Source organism: Spinacia oleracea, chromosome 3 (genome assembly GCF_020520425.1).
Source record: "Spinacia oleracea cultivar Varoflay chromosome 3, BTI_SOV_V1, whole genome shotgun sequence".
In the NCBI taxonomy this organism is placed as follows: Eukaryota; Viridiplantae; Streptophyta; class Magnoliopsida; order Caryophyllales; family Amaranthaceae; genus Spinacia; species Spinacia oleracea.
Genome location: NC_079489.1, coordinates 155195632 through 155212203, shown reverse-complemented (window position 1 = coordinate 155212203; position 16572 = coordinate 155195632). Strand labels below are relative to the sequence as shown.

At 37.8% G+C, this 16572-nt stretch overlaps 1 protein-coding gene across 1 annotated transcript; it reads right to left on the bottom strand.

Annotated features, from left to right (window-relative positions):
• Positions 1–118: 118 nt before the first annotated feature.
• LOC110801235 (uncharacterized) lies at positions 119–16090 on the bottom strand. Its single transcript, XM_056839836.1, has 5 exons — positions 15973–16090; positions 1022–1340; positions 693–923; positions 271–567; positions 119–193 (listed from the first exon to the last, which is right to left on the bottom strand). The coding sequence occupies exons 2-5, from the start codon at positions 1322–1324 to the stop codon at positions 119–121; spliced, it is 906 nt and encodes a 301-aa protein (XP_056695814.1). The 5' UTR covers positions 1325–1340; positions 15973–16090.
• Between the last annotated feature and the right edge of the window lie 482 nt (positions 16091–16572).

Genomic DNA, 16572 nt, shown 5'->3' with positions numbered 1-16572 from the left:
CTAGGGAGGGCACGCAACAAAGAGTATGCATCTAAATTATGCTATATGATTATGTGTAAATAATATGTAATCCTGGGTTAATGGTTGTTTCCGCATGATTTATGTAATATCATATGTATCATAACCTAACAAGGGCATCCTCACCCTGTTCGAAAGAAAGATTTCCTTTTTCCTCTTCTGCGATGTACTCTAACTGCCAATTAGGAAAGTAAAATTACTTTATATTCTCTAATCAAAGCAAGTAAATATTAATTAATTATCACTACTTACAGCTTTTGTTGCGATTTCAACAACTTCTGTATCGTTCGGGTCAATTTCCCACTTTCCCTCTTTATTTTGTACTTGATGGGCCAAAATCCACTCCTTTGATCTGTATTTTCTAACTCTATTAACATTTGAGGTCACTGATGAGTTCACCGAGGAGCTACTCGAGATAGGTAAAGCTGCATCTGGTGGAAGTCGTCCATCCTTTATCCAATCTAGTCGCTTTCTATTATAACCCTTTTGGCCGGTGCGATGTGGGTTCTTGTTGCATGATGCACTTTTCCTCGCCTTTTCACTACGAAGCTGTCAAAGACAACATAAAAAGATGGAAATAAATGTTTTTTCTGATAACTTTTTGTCCTAGAACCAATGTCAGTTTGCTACATGAAAAACTCTTTAAGGACAAGTTAAAGAAATATTATCATTACCAATGACTCTGGCAGGAAATAATGTTTAACAAAAGTCTTCCAATCATCCTCTGTGATATGGTTGTAGACATCCCAAGGCATCTTGTTTGTTTGATTTTTTGGCTTCTTTTCCTTCATAGTTATCCATCGGCGCACCAACTTGCTCTTGAAACAACTAAATCGTTTCGCCACACAAGAATGAAAATATTTCTCCCTCGAATGATTAGAATCATCAGTAATGTGGAACATAAGCTGTTAATAATTAAAAAAAGTTAGATTATAAAAATAGTATTTAAATCAAATTAAATAATCCCTAAAATATACAAATCAAGTTAATATTTTCTGCTTACCTTAGTCTCCTCCCAAAACCCCTTCTTGGTTTGCTCATCTACCTTTGGATATAATGGGACGTTAATATTAATTCTAGTAGCACAACTCCCAACTTGCTTCCCGTATTCATGAGACCATTGTCCATCGGGGACATTATATACATTATACTCAAGGAACATAGGCTTAGCGACTTTAACACCTTTTGACGGACCACGGCCTTTAATGGTCTTTGTAATCGTACTAACATCTTGTGATTCGTCACCCGTTGTGGGAGTCTTGCCACCTTCTGATTCATGCCTAACAACAATTTGGTTTTCATTCATCGTACCTATGTTGTTCCTGCATCAAGTAAAACATACAGAAGGGTGGTTACAAAATGTGCGCGCAGCAGCAAATCAGTGCACTAGCATACAGAAGGATATCAGATCAGTGCAGATATCACAGATCAGATCAGCACTGATCAGTGCAGATCAGATCAGCACTGATCTGCACTGATCAGATCTGCACAGATCAGTGCAGAACAGATCAGCACAGATCTGATCTGCACTGATCTGTGCTGATCTGCACTGATCTGATCTGCACTGATCTGTGCTGACCTGATCTGCAATGTTCTTTGTCATTCTTGGTGTGTTTGTTGAGGCAATATGAGAATGCAGGGCAGCTAACTCATTCTATAAACAAGTTCTATTAATCTAGTATAGTACGGAGTAGTATGTAAGTTAGATCGTAAAATGAAATTACTTGATTGAGTTTCACTTAAACTCAAGCAACAATGATTAAGAAACTTAATGAGGAAATCTGACAATCTCACTTCTCTTATATCATGAAATCATATACTCATATGAGATAAGTCTAGAAAACACCACTTATGCTAAAATGAGGCATTTTCGCTCCCAGCTATGAACTAACGAACATAAGGACTCATTTTAACCTTTTAAATGATTAATATGATTAATTTTAACTTTCCAAGACTCGATCCGATCTATTTATTCACATTAGAGACTTGTTTGGTCGTTGTGGTTCATATTTATGATAAAATGAGGCATTTTTGCTCCCAACTATGAACTAAAGAACCTAAGAACTCATTTTTAAGCTAATATGACACTTTCGCTCCCAACTTTGAACTAACAAACCTAAACACTCATTTTAATCCTTTTAAATGATTAATATGATTAGTTTTAACTTTCCTAGACTGAATCCAATCAATTTATGCCATTTGAGACTTGTTTGGTCGTTATGGTTCATATTTATGCTAAAATAAGACATTTTCGCTCCCAACTTTGAACTAACAAACCTAAACACTCATTTTAATCCTATTACATGACTAATATGCATAGTTTTAAGTTTCTAAAACTCATTCCAACCTATTTATGCACATTTAAGGCTCGTTGGGTCGTTATAGGTCATATATAGAGCTAAAATGACATTTCCGCTCCCAACTTTGAACTAAAGAACCTAAACACTCATTTTAATCCTATTACATGACTAATATGCATAGTTTTAAGTTTCTAAAACTCATTCCAACCTATTTATGCACATTTAAGGCTCGTTGGGTCGTTATAGGTCATATATAGAGCTAAAATGACATTTCTGCTCCCAACTTTGAACTAAAGAACCTAAGGACTCATTTGATTCTTATTACACGACTAATATGCATAGTTTTAAGTTTCTAAAACTCATTCCAACCTATTTATGCACATTTAAGGCTCGTTGGGTCGTTATAGGTCATATATAGAGCTAAAATGACATTTTCGCTCCCAACTTTGAACTAAAGAACCTAAACACTCATTTTAATCCTATTACATGACTAATATGCATAGTTTTAAGTTTCTAAAACTCATTCCAACCTATTTATGCACATTTATGGCTCGTTGGGTCGTTATAGGTCATATATAGAGCTAAAATGACATTTTCGCTCCCAACTTTGAACTAAAGAACCTAATGACTCATTTTATTCTTATTACATGACTAATATGCATAGTTTTAAGTTTCTAAAACTCATTCCAACCTATTTATGCACATTTATGGCTCGTTGGGTCGTTATAGGTTATATATAGAGCTAAAATGACATTTTCGCTCCCAACTTTGAACTAAAGAACCTAATGACTCATTTCATTCTTATTACATGACTAATATGCATAGTTTTAAGTTTCTAAAACTCATTCCAACCTATTTATGCACATTTATGGCTCGTTGGGTCGTTATATGTCATATATAGAGCTAAAATGACATTTCCGCTCCCAACTTTGAACTAAAGAATCTAAACACTCATTTTAATCCTTTTAAATGATTAGTATGATTAGTTTTAACTTACCTAGACTCAATCCAATCAATTTATGCCATTTGAGACTTGTTTGGTCGTTATGGTTCATATTTATGCTAATTTAGTCAACTAAGGTTAATTTAGGTCAATTTATTCAACTAAGGTCAATTTAAGCCCGCTCGTTTTGATTTAGGTCATTCTAGCTCAAGATTAGGAGACATGTTAATTAGCGCAACACTAGGAGAAAACGCACAACTCACCAAAAGTAAATAAGAATTAAAGATGTGGAATGCACTGATCTGTGCAGATCAGATCAGCACAGATCAGTGCTGATCAGATCAGCACTGATCTGTGCTGATCTGTTCTGCACTGATCTGTGCTGATCTGATCTGCACAGATCAGTGCAGATCAGATCAGCACTGATCTGTGCTGATATGTTCTGCACTGATCAGATCTGCAGAACAGAACAGCACAGATCAGTGCTGATCTGATTTGCACTGATCTGTGCAGATCAGATCAGCACAGATCAGTGCAGAACAGATCAGCACAGATCAGTGCTACCCTCATCTGATCTGCACTGATCTGTGCTGATCTGATCTGCAATGTTCTTTGTCATTCTTGGTGTGTTTGTTGAGGCAATATGAGAATGCAGGGCTGTTAGGTTATGATACATATGATAATACATAAATCATGCGGAAACAACCATTAAGCCAGAAATACATATTATTTACATATAATCATATAGCATAATTTAGATGCATACTCTTTGTTGCGTGCCTTCCCTAGCTGCGCCCGAACCGAACAAGAACAAGTCTTTAGGACTCCAAGTGTCGTCCCTCCGTAGATAGTCCACAGCACGTCCGGATCCGCCTTAAGATTGACCAACTAGAATCTCCCTTAAGGTACTAGAATTTTCGGCACTATTGAGCAAGGAATGTGACTGAATTTTTCTCTCAAAACTCACTTTGAATACTTGAATTAATCTCTGAAAATATGTGACCCTAGGCACGTATTTATAGAGTTATGGAAAGGGAATTGGAATCCTAGTAGGATACGAATTAATTAAACTTAGAATCCTACAAGAACTCTAATTAATTAATTTATCCTTTTAGGAATAGGAATTTAATCATATACTAATTCTAATAGTTTTAGGAATCATGCATGAACACAAACTCACACACACACGGCAGCCACAAGGGCCGCCCATGCGCGTGCGTGCGAGCAGCATCCCACGCAGCGAGGCCCACGCAGCCGTGGCCTTGGCGCACGCTGGGCCTGCCTTGCGGTAGGCCTGGGCGCTGCCTTGGCTGGGCTTTTGGCGCGTGTTTGGCTTGCTGGGCGATGGCCCGACTTCGTGCTGGGCCTTCGTCCGGCAGGCCTCGTCCGATGCTAATTCGTACGATACGATTCCGATTAAATTCCCGGTTCCGGAATTCATTTCCGATACGAACAATATTTAATATTTCCGATTCCGGAATCAATTTCCGTTTCGAACAAATATTCAATATTTCCGTTTCCGGAATTATTTTCCGATTCCGATAATATTTCCGATTCTGACAATATTTCCGTTTCCGGCAATATTTCCGATTCTGGTAATATTTCCATTTCCGATAATATTTTCCGATACGTACCATGTTTCCGTTTCCGGCAACATCTACGACTTGGATAATATTTATATTTCCGATACGATCCATATTTCCGTTTCCGGCAATATCATCGTTTCCGGAGTATTCATTTCTTGCCTGTGACGATCTCAGCTCCCACTGAAACCAAGATCCGTCGATTCCGAATATCCATAGATGGAGTATCTAATGCCATTAAATACTTGATCCGTTTACGTACTATTTGTGTGACCCTACGGGTTCAGTCAAGAGTAAGCTGTGGATTAATATCATTAATTCCACTTGAACTGAAGCGGCCTCTAGCTAGGCATTCAGCTCACTTGATCTCACTGAATTATTAACTTGTTAATTAATACTGAACCGCATTTATTAGACTTAACATAGAATGCATACTTGGACCAAGGGCATTATTTCCTTCAGTCTCCCACTTGTCCTTAGGGACAAGTGTGCATTTCCTAATTCCTTTATCGCTCGATGCTTGCTCTTGAACATAAGGTAAGAGTTGTCATCCTTATTATGTCCAGAGGTGTTCCTCGGTTTCAGAGTTCAACTGATCAAATAAACAGATAATCATAGCCTATGATTCATCCGAGCACGGCCATGCATTTCACAGTTTCTAGCTCTCCGAGTGGCCTTGTACAACTTTTAAGCATCTCATCCCGATTTATGGGAGGACAATCCCAATCTAGCGATCTTGAGATTAGACTTCGTTTGATAGGTGATTACCTGAGCGTTGCCTTTATAGCCTCCTTTTACGGTGCGACGGTTGGTCAACGTCAAAGCAACCAGTTCTCAAACAAGTAATCTCAAATCACTCAGGTATTGAGGATTTAGTGTCTAATAATTTAATGAAATTTACTTATGACAGATTTTCATCTCTTACAGTAAAGTTTCATAGGTCTTGTCCGATACTAGTCTTCCCAAAGTAAGTATATATGCAAATGATTATGACATTGCCATGTCCACATAGTTCAAGAAACAGAACTACTAGTCATCTTGCATTCTAGTCGTCTAACGTTTTCTATGCGTCCAATTTTATAGAAAACTCCGACTAGGGACCATTTTCAACCTTTGACATTCAAGTTCACTTGATAGACATTTCTTAGTCACAGGACTGGTCCTGACAGTCTATCTTGAATATATCGTCAAATTGAAGGGACTCATCATTTAATAAACCACAAATTAAATGGAAAAATGAATTCTTTTCATTTATTGTGAATGATTAACCAATAATGTTTTACAAAGATTTAAACTCTAAAACTTTAAAACATTAAACAGAGACATCAAAGCCATTCTCCAATATGCTTGATTCCCATAGCTGCAGTGTGCGAGTTGTGCTTCGCCTGCGGCAGAGGTTTAGTTAATGGATCTGATATGTTGTCATCAGTTCCAATTTTGCTTATCTCGACTTCTTTTCTTTCAACGAACTCTCGTAGAAGGTGAAATATACGAAGTACATGCTTGACTCTCTGGTGGTGTCTAGGCTCTTTTGCCTGTGCAATAGCTCCGTTATTGTCACAATACAGGGCTATTGGTCCTTTAATGGAGGGGACTACACCAAGTTCACCTATGAACTTCCTTAGCCATATAGCTTCCTTTGCTGCTTCATGTGCAGCAATGTACTCCGCTTCAGTTGTAGAATCCGCAATGGTGCTTTGCTTAGCACTTTTCCAGCTTACTGCTCCTCCGTTGAGGCAGAAGACAAACCCAGACTGTGATCTGAAATCATCTTTGTCGGTTTGGAAACTTGCGTCCGTATAGCCTTTAACAATTAATTCATCATCTCCACCATAGACCAGGAAGTCATCTTTGTGCCTTTTCAGGTACTTCAGAATGTTCTTGGCAGCAGTCCAATGCGCCTCTCCTGGGTCTGACTGGTATCTGCTCGTAGCACTGAGTGCGTACGCAACATCCGGGCATGTACATATCATAGCATACATTATTGAACCAATCAATGATGCATATGGAATCCCATTCATTCGTCTACGCTCATCAAGTGTTTTTGGGCACTGAGTCTTGCTTAGAGTCATTCCATGAGACATGGGTAGGTAGCCTCGCTTGGAGTCCGCCATCTTGAACCTATCAAGCACCTTATTGATATAAGTGCTTTGACTAAGTCCAATCATCCTTTTAGATCTATCTCTGTAAATCTTGATGCCCAATATGTACTGTGCTTCTCCTAGATCCTTCATCGAAAAACATTTCCCAAGCCAAATCTTGACAGAGTTCAACATAGGAATGTCATTTCCGATAAGTAATATGTCGTCGACATATAATACTAGGAAAGCAATTTTGCTCCCACTGACCTTCTTGTATACACAAGATTCGTCCGCGTTCTTGATGAAACCAAAGTCCTTGACTGCTTCATCAAAACGTATGTTCCAGCTCTTGGATGCCTGCTTCAATCCGTAGATTGATTTCTTTAGCTTGCATACCTTTTTAGCATTCTTTGGATCCTCAAAACCTTCAGGCTGTGTCATAAACACAGTTTCTGTTAAAACGCCGTTTAAGAAAGCAGTTTTGACATCCATCTGCCATATTTCGTAATCGTAATATGCAGCGATTGCTAACATTATCCAAATAGACTTTAGCATTGCAACTGGTGAAAAGGTTTCATCATAATCCACACCGTGGACTTGCCTGTAACCTTTTGCAACCAATCTAGCTTTGAAAACTTCAAGTTTCCCATCCTTGTCCTTTTTCAGTTTGAAAACCCATTTGCTTCCAATGGCTTGGTAGCCATCTGGCAAATCGACCAAATCCCATACTTGGTTTTCAGACATGGAGTCTAATTCAGATTGCATGGCTTCTTGCCATTGCTTGGAGCTAGGGCTCGTCATAGCTTGTTTGTAAGTCGCAGGTTCATCACTTTCAAGTAATAGAACCTCATAGCTCTCGCTCGTCAAAATACCTAAGTACCTTTCCGGTTGAGATCTATATCTTTGCGATCTACGCGGGGTAACATTTCTAGATTGACCATGATTCTCACCAGATTCTTCTAAAGATCTCTGAGTTTCATCCTGAATGTCATCTTGAGCATTCTCTAGAGTTTGTTGTTCGACTCGAATTTCTTCGAGGTCTACTTTTCTCCCACTTGTCATTTTGGAAATGTGATCTTTCTCCAAAAAGACACCATCTCGAGCAACAAACACTTTGTTCTCAGATGTATTGTAGAAGTAATACCCCTTTGTTTCCTTTGGATAGCCCACAAGGATACATTTGTCAGATTTTAGATGAAGTTTGTCTGAAATTAATCGTTTGACGTATACTTCACATCCCCAAATCTTAAGAAAAGACACATTTGGAGGCTTTCCAAACCATAATTCGTATGGAGTCTTTTCGACAGCTTTAGACGGAGCTCTATTTATAGTGAGTGCAGCTGTATTTAGTGCATGTCCCCAAAATTCTAATGGAAGTTCGGCCTGACCCATCATTGACCTGACCATGTCTAGCAAGGTTCTGTTCCTCCGTTCTGATACACCGTTCCATTGTGGTGTTCCAGGAGGAGTCAATTCTGATAGAATTCCACATTCTTTCAGATGGTCATCAAATTCATAGCTCAGATATTCACCGCCTCTATCAGACCGCAGTGTCTTAATCTTCTTGCCTAATTGATTCTCTACTTCACTCTGAAATTCCTTGAATTTGTCAAAGGATTCAGACTTATGCTTCATTAGGTAGACATAACCATACCTACTGAAGTCATCAGTGAAAGTGATAAAGTAGCTGAAACCACCTCTAGCATTTGTACTCATTGGTCCACATACATCTGTATGGATTAAACCCAATAGTTCATTTGCTCTTTCTCCAACCTTAGAGAAAGGTTGCTTTGTCATTTTGCCAAGTAAACATGATTCGCATTTACCATAAACCTCTAAGTCAAATGGTTCTAGAATTCCTTCCTTTTGAAGTCTTTCTAAGCGTTTCAAGTTTATATGGCCTAATCGACAATGCCACAGATAGGTGAGATCTGAATCATCCTTTTTGGCCTTTTTGGTATTTATGTTATATACTTGTTTGTCGTGATCTAATAAATAAAGTCCATTGACTAATCTAGCAGATCCATAAAACATCTCTTTAAAATAAAACGAACAACTATTGTCTTTTATTAAAAAGGAAAATCCCTTAGCATCTAAGCAAGAAACTGAAATGATGTTTTTAGTAAGACTTGGAACATGGAAACAATCTTCCAGTTCCAAAACTAGCCCGGAGGGCAACGACAAATAGTAAGTTCCTACAGCTAATGCAGCAATCCGTGCTCCATTTCCCACTCGTAGGTCGACTTCACCCTTGCTTAACTTTCTACTTCTTCTTAGTCCCTGTGGATTGGAACATAAGTGTGAGCCACAACCTGTATCTAATACCCAAGAAGTTGAATTAGCAAGTATACAGTCTATAACGAAAATACCTGAAGATGGAACGACTGTTCCGTTCTTCTGATCTTCCTTTAGCTTCAAGCAATCTCTCTTCCAATGCCCCTTCTTCTTGCAGTAGAAGCATTCGGATTCAGAAGTGGGTTGACTGACCTTCCTCTTTACAGATTTGGCGCCAGTTTGCTTAGTTGGGCTGGCCTTGTTGCCACCTTTCTTAGCATTCCTCTTCTTTCCAGATTTCTTGAACTTGCTCCCACGCACCATAAGCACATCCTGCTTATCACTTTTGAGCGTCTTTTCAGCGGTTTTCAGCATACCGTGAAGCTCAGTGAGCGTTTTGTCCAGACTATTCATACTGTAGTTCAGTTTGAACTGATCATACCCGCTATGAAGAGAATGGAGGATGGTGTCTATAGCCATTTCCTGAGAAAACTGCTGATCCAGCCGACTCATATTCTCAATGAGTCCAATCATTTTGAGAACATGTGGAATTACGGGCTCGCCTTTCTTAAGCTTGGTCTCAAGAATTTGCCTATGAGTCTCGAATCTTTCGACTCGAGCCAGATCTTGGAACATGTTCTTCAACTCACTGATGATTGTGAAAGCATCTGAGTTGATGAACGTTTTCTGCAGATCCGCACTCATGGTGGCGAGCATTAGACATTTCACATCCTTGTTGGCATCAATCCAACGATTGAGGGCTGCCTGAGTGACCCCGTCGTCTGCGGCTTCGGGCATCGCCTCATCTAGGACATACTCCTTTTCTTCCTGCATAAGAACTATTTGCAAGTTCCTTTGCCAGTCAAGGAAGTTTTTCCCGTTCAACTTCTCCTTTTCGAGAATTGATCGAATGTTGAATGAATTGTTGTTTGCCATATTAAAAACTACAATTGAAAAGAATAAACAAATAAATAATCATTCACAGTTTCTCTTAATAAACTTAAATTCTAGCATACATGCATAATTCAATGTTTATTAAGCATTTTATTCAAGTTATGTGTTCCGGCAGGTGTGAATAAAATGATTCCAAGATCCTAAAATCATTGAAGAACTAAGCACAGTTTGTCGACTTAATCCTAGAACATCTTAGGTAAGCAAAAGCCTTTTGCTAATAGTCTAGAAACTATTCTTGGTTGATAGGTACGTCTAAGAACTTATTAGGTAAACCTATCGATTTTGCCACGACATAAAAGGACTCCTTACTTATATCGTTGAGTTTCACCAAAACTAACATGTACTCACAATTATTTGTGTACCTTGCCCCTTTAGGACCAATAAGTAACACCTCGCTGAGCGAAAACTATTACTAGATTGATGTAAAGGATATCCAAGCAAGTGTATATTTTGGCATGGCACCTTTTAACTCAATTTTTAAGTTTGGAACTTAAGGCTCTTACTATGTTGGTTAGATTTTAAGTGAACTAAAATCCTTAATCATGCAACATAATCAAGCTTTTGATCTCATGCATTTTAAGACATATTTAAAAGCAATAAATAACTTAAAACATTCATAAGATAAATGTGATCTAGTATGGCCCGACTTCATCTTGAAGCTTTGACTTCAAAGTCCGTCTTGAAAATCTCCGTGGGAGGCACCATTTTCTTCAAATAGGATAAGCTATAACTAATTACAACTATTTGATGGTACGCAGACCATATTTGAATTAAAAAATAACTTTGGTACTTTAGACCAATTACATTCAAATTAATGGTACGCAGACCATATTTTCTATCCTATTTGGGCCATACTAGTCACTCCATAACCTGCAAAACAGTACATATACAATATATACCATTCACCCATTCATTATCATGAATGGCCCACATAGCTGGTTAGTAAAACACATTATGCATCACGTAAACATTTGCAGCAATTAATCAAGGGCACCAATAATCTACCAATTATTCAGTCCTTATTAATTCTAATCAAGTTGTTTTAACCTTTAAGGATTTGTAGACCTAATCAAGAGTTTATGACTAAAAGGGCTCCCACTTAAACCAATAAATTCATATGCTTTACTAATTTTAAACATAAAAATGTATTTCTAGTCTAACCGGAAACATACAAATTTAATTAAAATTTAAAGCTCATATAAATTTATAATTGAATCCAAAAGTTTAATATAATTTCAGTCGTATTTAAATTAATTCATGATTTTAATTTTAGTAAAATAATTAGAATAAATAAAATTTATTATAATTACAATATTCAAAATTAAAATCCAAGAAAATAATTTAAATTATTAATTTTAAAATTAATTAAAATTACGTAAACTGAAAAATTTCAAATTAAACATTCAAAACGATCTAATCGCAACGCAAACACCCTACGCATCGCACGCCCATGGGCCGCACGCACACAGCCATCGCTGGCCATGTGCGCGCAGCCCATGCGCTCGTCGCATAGCTGCTGCATCTCCATCGCAAGCCATCGCACGCTGTGGTGCTTGCTGCGCGCGCGCCAGCGCTCGACGCACGCGAGCCATCGCTCGCTGTGCGCGCGAGCCATTGCTCGTTGTGCGCGCGACATCGTTTGCCATGCGCGCGAGCCATCGCGCGCGATCAACGCTGGGCGCAGCGCTCGTGGCACGCGAGCTTGCGCTCGCTGCGCGCTCTTGCGCGAGGCAGTGCGCGTCGTGGCGCAGCTCGCTTGCTGCCCACACGCGACTGCCTTGGCTTGCCTTTCGCCCATGCCCATTCGTCCATAGCTCGTGGCCCACGACACAAGGCAGGGCTGCTGCCTTGTGCTCGTGCACCATGCCTTGCTCATTGCATTCGTGCCGCACGGGCGACGAGCTCCCTTGCTCGTCGTCGCATGCCCGCACTATACAACACCCCTTAAGGGTAACACGAAGCGTTCATTGCTTTGTGCGTGCAAGTTTTATGAACGAATCGCATAAAAATTTAAAATTTATATTTAAAATTAATGAAAAATTAATAAATAATATTAATTTCATAATTTTAGGGCGAAAAAATCGAAAATTTATTATTCAATTGATTTCCGATTATTATGGATTCAAGTCTAGGTCATAAAAATTCAAAATTTATCATAAATTTACAATTTTTATGGTGGTTTTTAATCATAGGTTTCTAATTAAATTATAATTAATTATGAAAATCAAATTAATTCTAAATTATTCTAATTTTCAACAAATTAATCATAATTACAAATTAGATTGCATAATTAACAAGGCTAGGCATTCAAACTTGTTAAACATATACAGTAGGTCAATCAAAAATTCAAGATTTATCAACAAGAATCGCAAATATTTAATTTAACATCTTAAATTTACGAAATTTTGCATTCGAAAAACTAAAACCTTCGAAAAGTCATAGTTAGGCTTCGAATTTGAGAATTCTGGGTTCGGCAGAAAAATACTAGTTTTGTCAAAATTTTAGAATGCCTTTTACATGCGGAATTGACACAAAAATCACTCGATTTGGATGAGTAACGAAGAAACTGCCGAAAAACTGCGTACGTATAATTAAATAAACGCAATTTGCAATTAATTAACAATTACGAAAATTAATCACCCCTTTTAATTCTTGCAAATTTGTAATATTTAACCATGTTCATGCAATTTAGATTATGAAAATAATAAGGGGCTCGTGATACCACTGTTAGGTTATGATACATATGATAATACATAAATCATGCGGAAACAACCATTAAGCCAGGAATACATATTATTTACACATAATCATATAGCATAATTTAGATGCATACTCTTTGTTGCGTGCCTTCCCTAGCTGCGCCCGAACCGAACAAGAACAAGTCTTTAGGACTCCAAGTGTCGTCCCTCCGTAGATAGTCCACAGCACGTCCGGATCCGCCTTAAGATTGACCAACTAGAATCGCCCTTAAGGTACTAGAATTTTCGGCACTATTGAGCAAGGAATGTGACTGAATTTTTCTCTCAAAACTCACTTTGAATACTTGAATTAATCTCTGAAAATATGTGACCCTAGGCACGTATTTATAGAGTTATGGAAAGGGAATTGGAATCCTAGTAGGATACGAATTAATTAAACTTAGAATCCTACAAGAACTCTAATTAATTAATTTATCCTTTTAGGAATAGGAATTTAATCATATACTAATTCTAATAGTTTTAGGAATCATGCATGAACACAAACTCACAGACACACGGCAGCCACAAGGGCCGCCCATGCGCGTGCGTGCGAGCAGCAGCCCACGCAGCGAGGCCCACGCAGCCGTGGCCTTGGCGCGCGCTGGGCCTGCCTTGCGGTAGGCCTGGGCGCTGCCTTGGCTGGGCTTGTGGCGCGCGTTTGGCTTGCTGGGCGATGGCCCGACTTCGTGCTGGGCCTTCGTCCGGCAGGCCTCGTCCGATGCTAATTCGTACGATACGATTCCGATTAAATTCCCGGTTCCGGAATTCATTTCCGATACGAACAATATTTAATATTTCCGATTCCGGAATCAATTTCCGTTTCGAACAAATATTCAATATTTCCGTTTCCGGAATTATTTTCCGATTCCGATAATATTTCCGATTCTGACAATATTTCCGTTTCCGGCAATATTTCCGATTCTGGTAATATTTCCATTTCCGATAATATTTTCCGATACGTACCATGTTTCCGTTTCCGGCAACATCTACGACTTGGATAATATTTATATTTCCGATACGATCCATATTTCCGTTTCCGGCAATATCATCGTTTCCGGAGTATTCATTTCTTGCCTGTGACGATCTCAGCTCCCACTGAAACCAAGATCCGTCGATTCCGAATATCCATAGATGGAGTATCTAATGCCATTAAATACTTGATCCGTTTACGTACTATTTGTGTGACCCTACGGGTTCAGTCAAGAGTAAGCTGTGGATTAATATCATTAATTCCACTTGAACTGAAGCGGCCTCTAGCTAGGCATTCAGCTCACTTGATCTCACTGAATTATTAACTTGTTAATTAATACTGAACCGCATTTATTAGACTTAACATAGAATGCATACTTGGACCAAGGGCATTATTTCCTTCAAGGGCAGCTAACTCATTCTATAAACAAGTTCTATTAATCTAGTATAGTACGGAGTAGTATGTAAGTTAGATCGTAAAATGAAATTACTTGATTGAGTTTCACTTAAACTCAAGCAACAATGATTAAGAAACTTAATGAGGAAATCTGACAATCTCACTTCTCTTATATCATGAAATCATATACTCATATGAGATAAGTCTAGAAAACACCACTTATGCTAAAATGAGGCATTTTCGCTCCCAGCTATGAACTAACGAACATAAGGACTCATTTTAACCTTTTAAATGATTAATATGATTAATTTTAACTTTCCAAGACTCGATCCGATCTATTTATTCACATTAGAGACTTGTTTGGTCGTTGTGGTTCATATTTATGATAAAATGAGGCATTTTTGCTCCCAACTATGAACTAAAGAACCTAAGAACTCATTTTTAGGCTAATATGACACTTTCGCTCCCAACTTTGAACTAACAAACCTAAACACTCATTTTAATCCTTTTAAATGATTAATATGATTAGTTTTAACTTTCCTAGACTGAATCCAATCAATTTATGCCATTTGAGACTTGTTTGGTCGTTATGGTTCATATTTATGCTAAAATAAGACATTTTCGCTCCCAACTTTGAACTAACAAACCTAAACACTCATTTTAATCCTATTACATGACTAATATGCATAGTTTTAAGTTTCTAAAACTCATTCCAACCTATTTATGCACATTTAAGGCTCGTTGGGTCGTTATAGGTCATATATAGAGCTAAAATGACATTTCCGCTCCCAACTTTGAACTAAAGAACCTAAACACTCATTTTAATCCTATTACATGACTAATATGCATAGTTTTAAGTTTCTAAAACTCATTCCAACCTATTTATGCACATTTAAGGCTCGTTGGGTCGTTATAGGTCATATATAGAGCTAAAATGACATTTCTGCTCCCAACTTTGAACTAAAGAACCTAAGGACTCATTTGATTCTTATTACACGACTAATATGCATAGTTTTAAGTTTCTAAAACTCATTCCAACCTATTTATGCACATTTAAGGCTCGTTGGGTCGTTATAGGTCATATATAGAGCTAAAATGACATTTTCGCTCCCAACTTTGAACTAAAGAACCTAAACACTCATTTTAATCCTATTACATGACTAATATGCATAGTTTTAAGTTTCTAAAACTCATTCCAACCTATTTATGCACATTTATGGCTCGTTGGGTCGTTATAGGTCATATATAGAGCTAAAATGACATTTTCGCTCCCAACTTTGAACTAAAGAACCTAATGACTCATTTTATTCTTATTACATGACTAATATGCATAGTTTTAAGTTTCTAAAACTCATTCCAACCTATTTATGCACATTTATGGCTCGTTGGGTCGTTATATGTCATATATAGAGCTAAAATGACATTTCCGCTCCCAACTTTGAACTAAAGAACCTAAACACTCATTTTAATCCTTTTAAATGATTAATATGATTAGTTTTAACTTACCTAGACTCAATCCAATCAATTTATGCCATTTGAGACTTGTTTGGTAGTTGTGGTTCATATTTATGCTAATTTAGTCAACTAAGGTCAATTTAGGTCAATTTATTCAACTAAGGTCAATTTAGGCCCGCTCGTTTTGATTTAGGTCATTCTAGCTCAAGATTAGGAGACATGTTAATTAGCGCAACACTAGGAGAAAACGCACAACTCACCAAAAGTAAATACGTGCGTTATTTTCCGATTCTGAGAACTTCTGAAAAGACACAAATCACCGAAAGCTTCTGAAAATTTCTGACTCGGGGATCTCAAGTCATCTGCACAGAAAGTTAGAAAACTTATGTCAGGAACAAAAGTAAGATGTGGAAGTACAGTAAGAATTAAAGAAAGCTAGAAAAGTATAATCATGAACACAATGGAAGTATAAAATAAGAATTAAAGATGTGGAAGTACAAACTACACCTTCCTAAATGCTAGAAAAGATACATTTAATCTGATATTCAGTTAGCTAGAATTACCTATTCCCAGAAGCCAACTCATCTTATTCATTTACGGTTTATAACCCAAATTCCTTCCCTATGATCTGTACGCATATGATTAGTATTATTTGCATCTTCCTCCTCCGGTAACGGTTGAACAGCCGTTGGTAACAGGGGTGTTTCATCGTACTTGTCATACTCATCTTCATCCACAACATCATCAATACCCAGAATATTTCTCTTGCCTTGGGCAACTGCACGCCATATAGGATCAACATTGTCTACCACATAGAAAATTTGCTTAGCTTGTGATGCTAGAATGAATGGCTCGTCACT

What these genes read in the sequence shown, in the direction of transcription:
- LOC110801235 (XM_056839836.1), bottom strand. Translation starts at nt 1,324, where the DNA reads ATGAATGAAAACCAAATTGTTGTTAGGCATGAATCAGAAGGTGGCAAG. An exon ending in GGTTTTGGGAGGAGACTAAG is followed by an intron (nt 924 to 1,021) that starts GTAAGCAGAAAA and finishes AATTATTAACAG; the next exon opens with CTTATGTTCCACATTACTGA. An exon ending in TTGAAATCGCAACAAAAGCT is followed by an intron (nt 194 to 270) that starts GTAAGTAGTGAT and finishes CCTAATTGGCAG; the next exon opens with TTAGAGTACATCGCAGAAGA.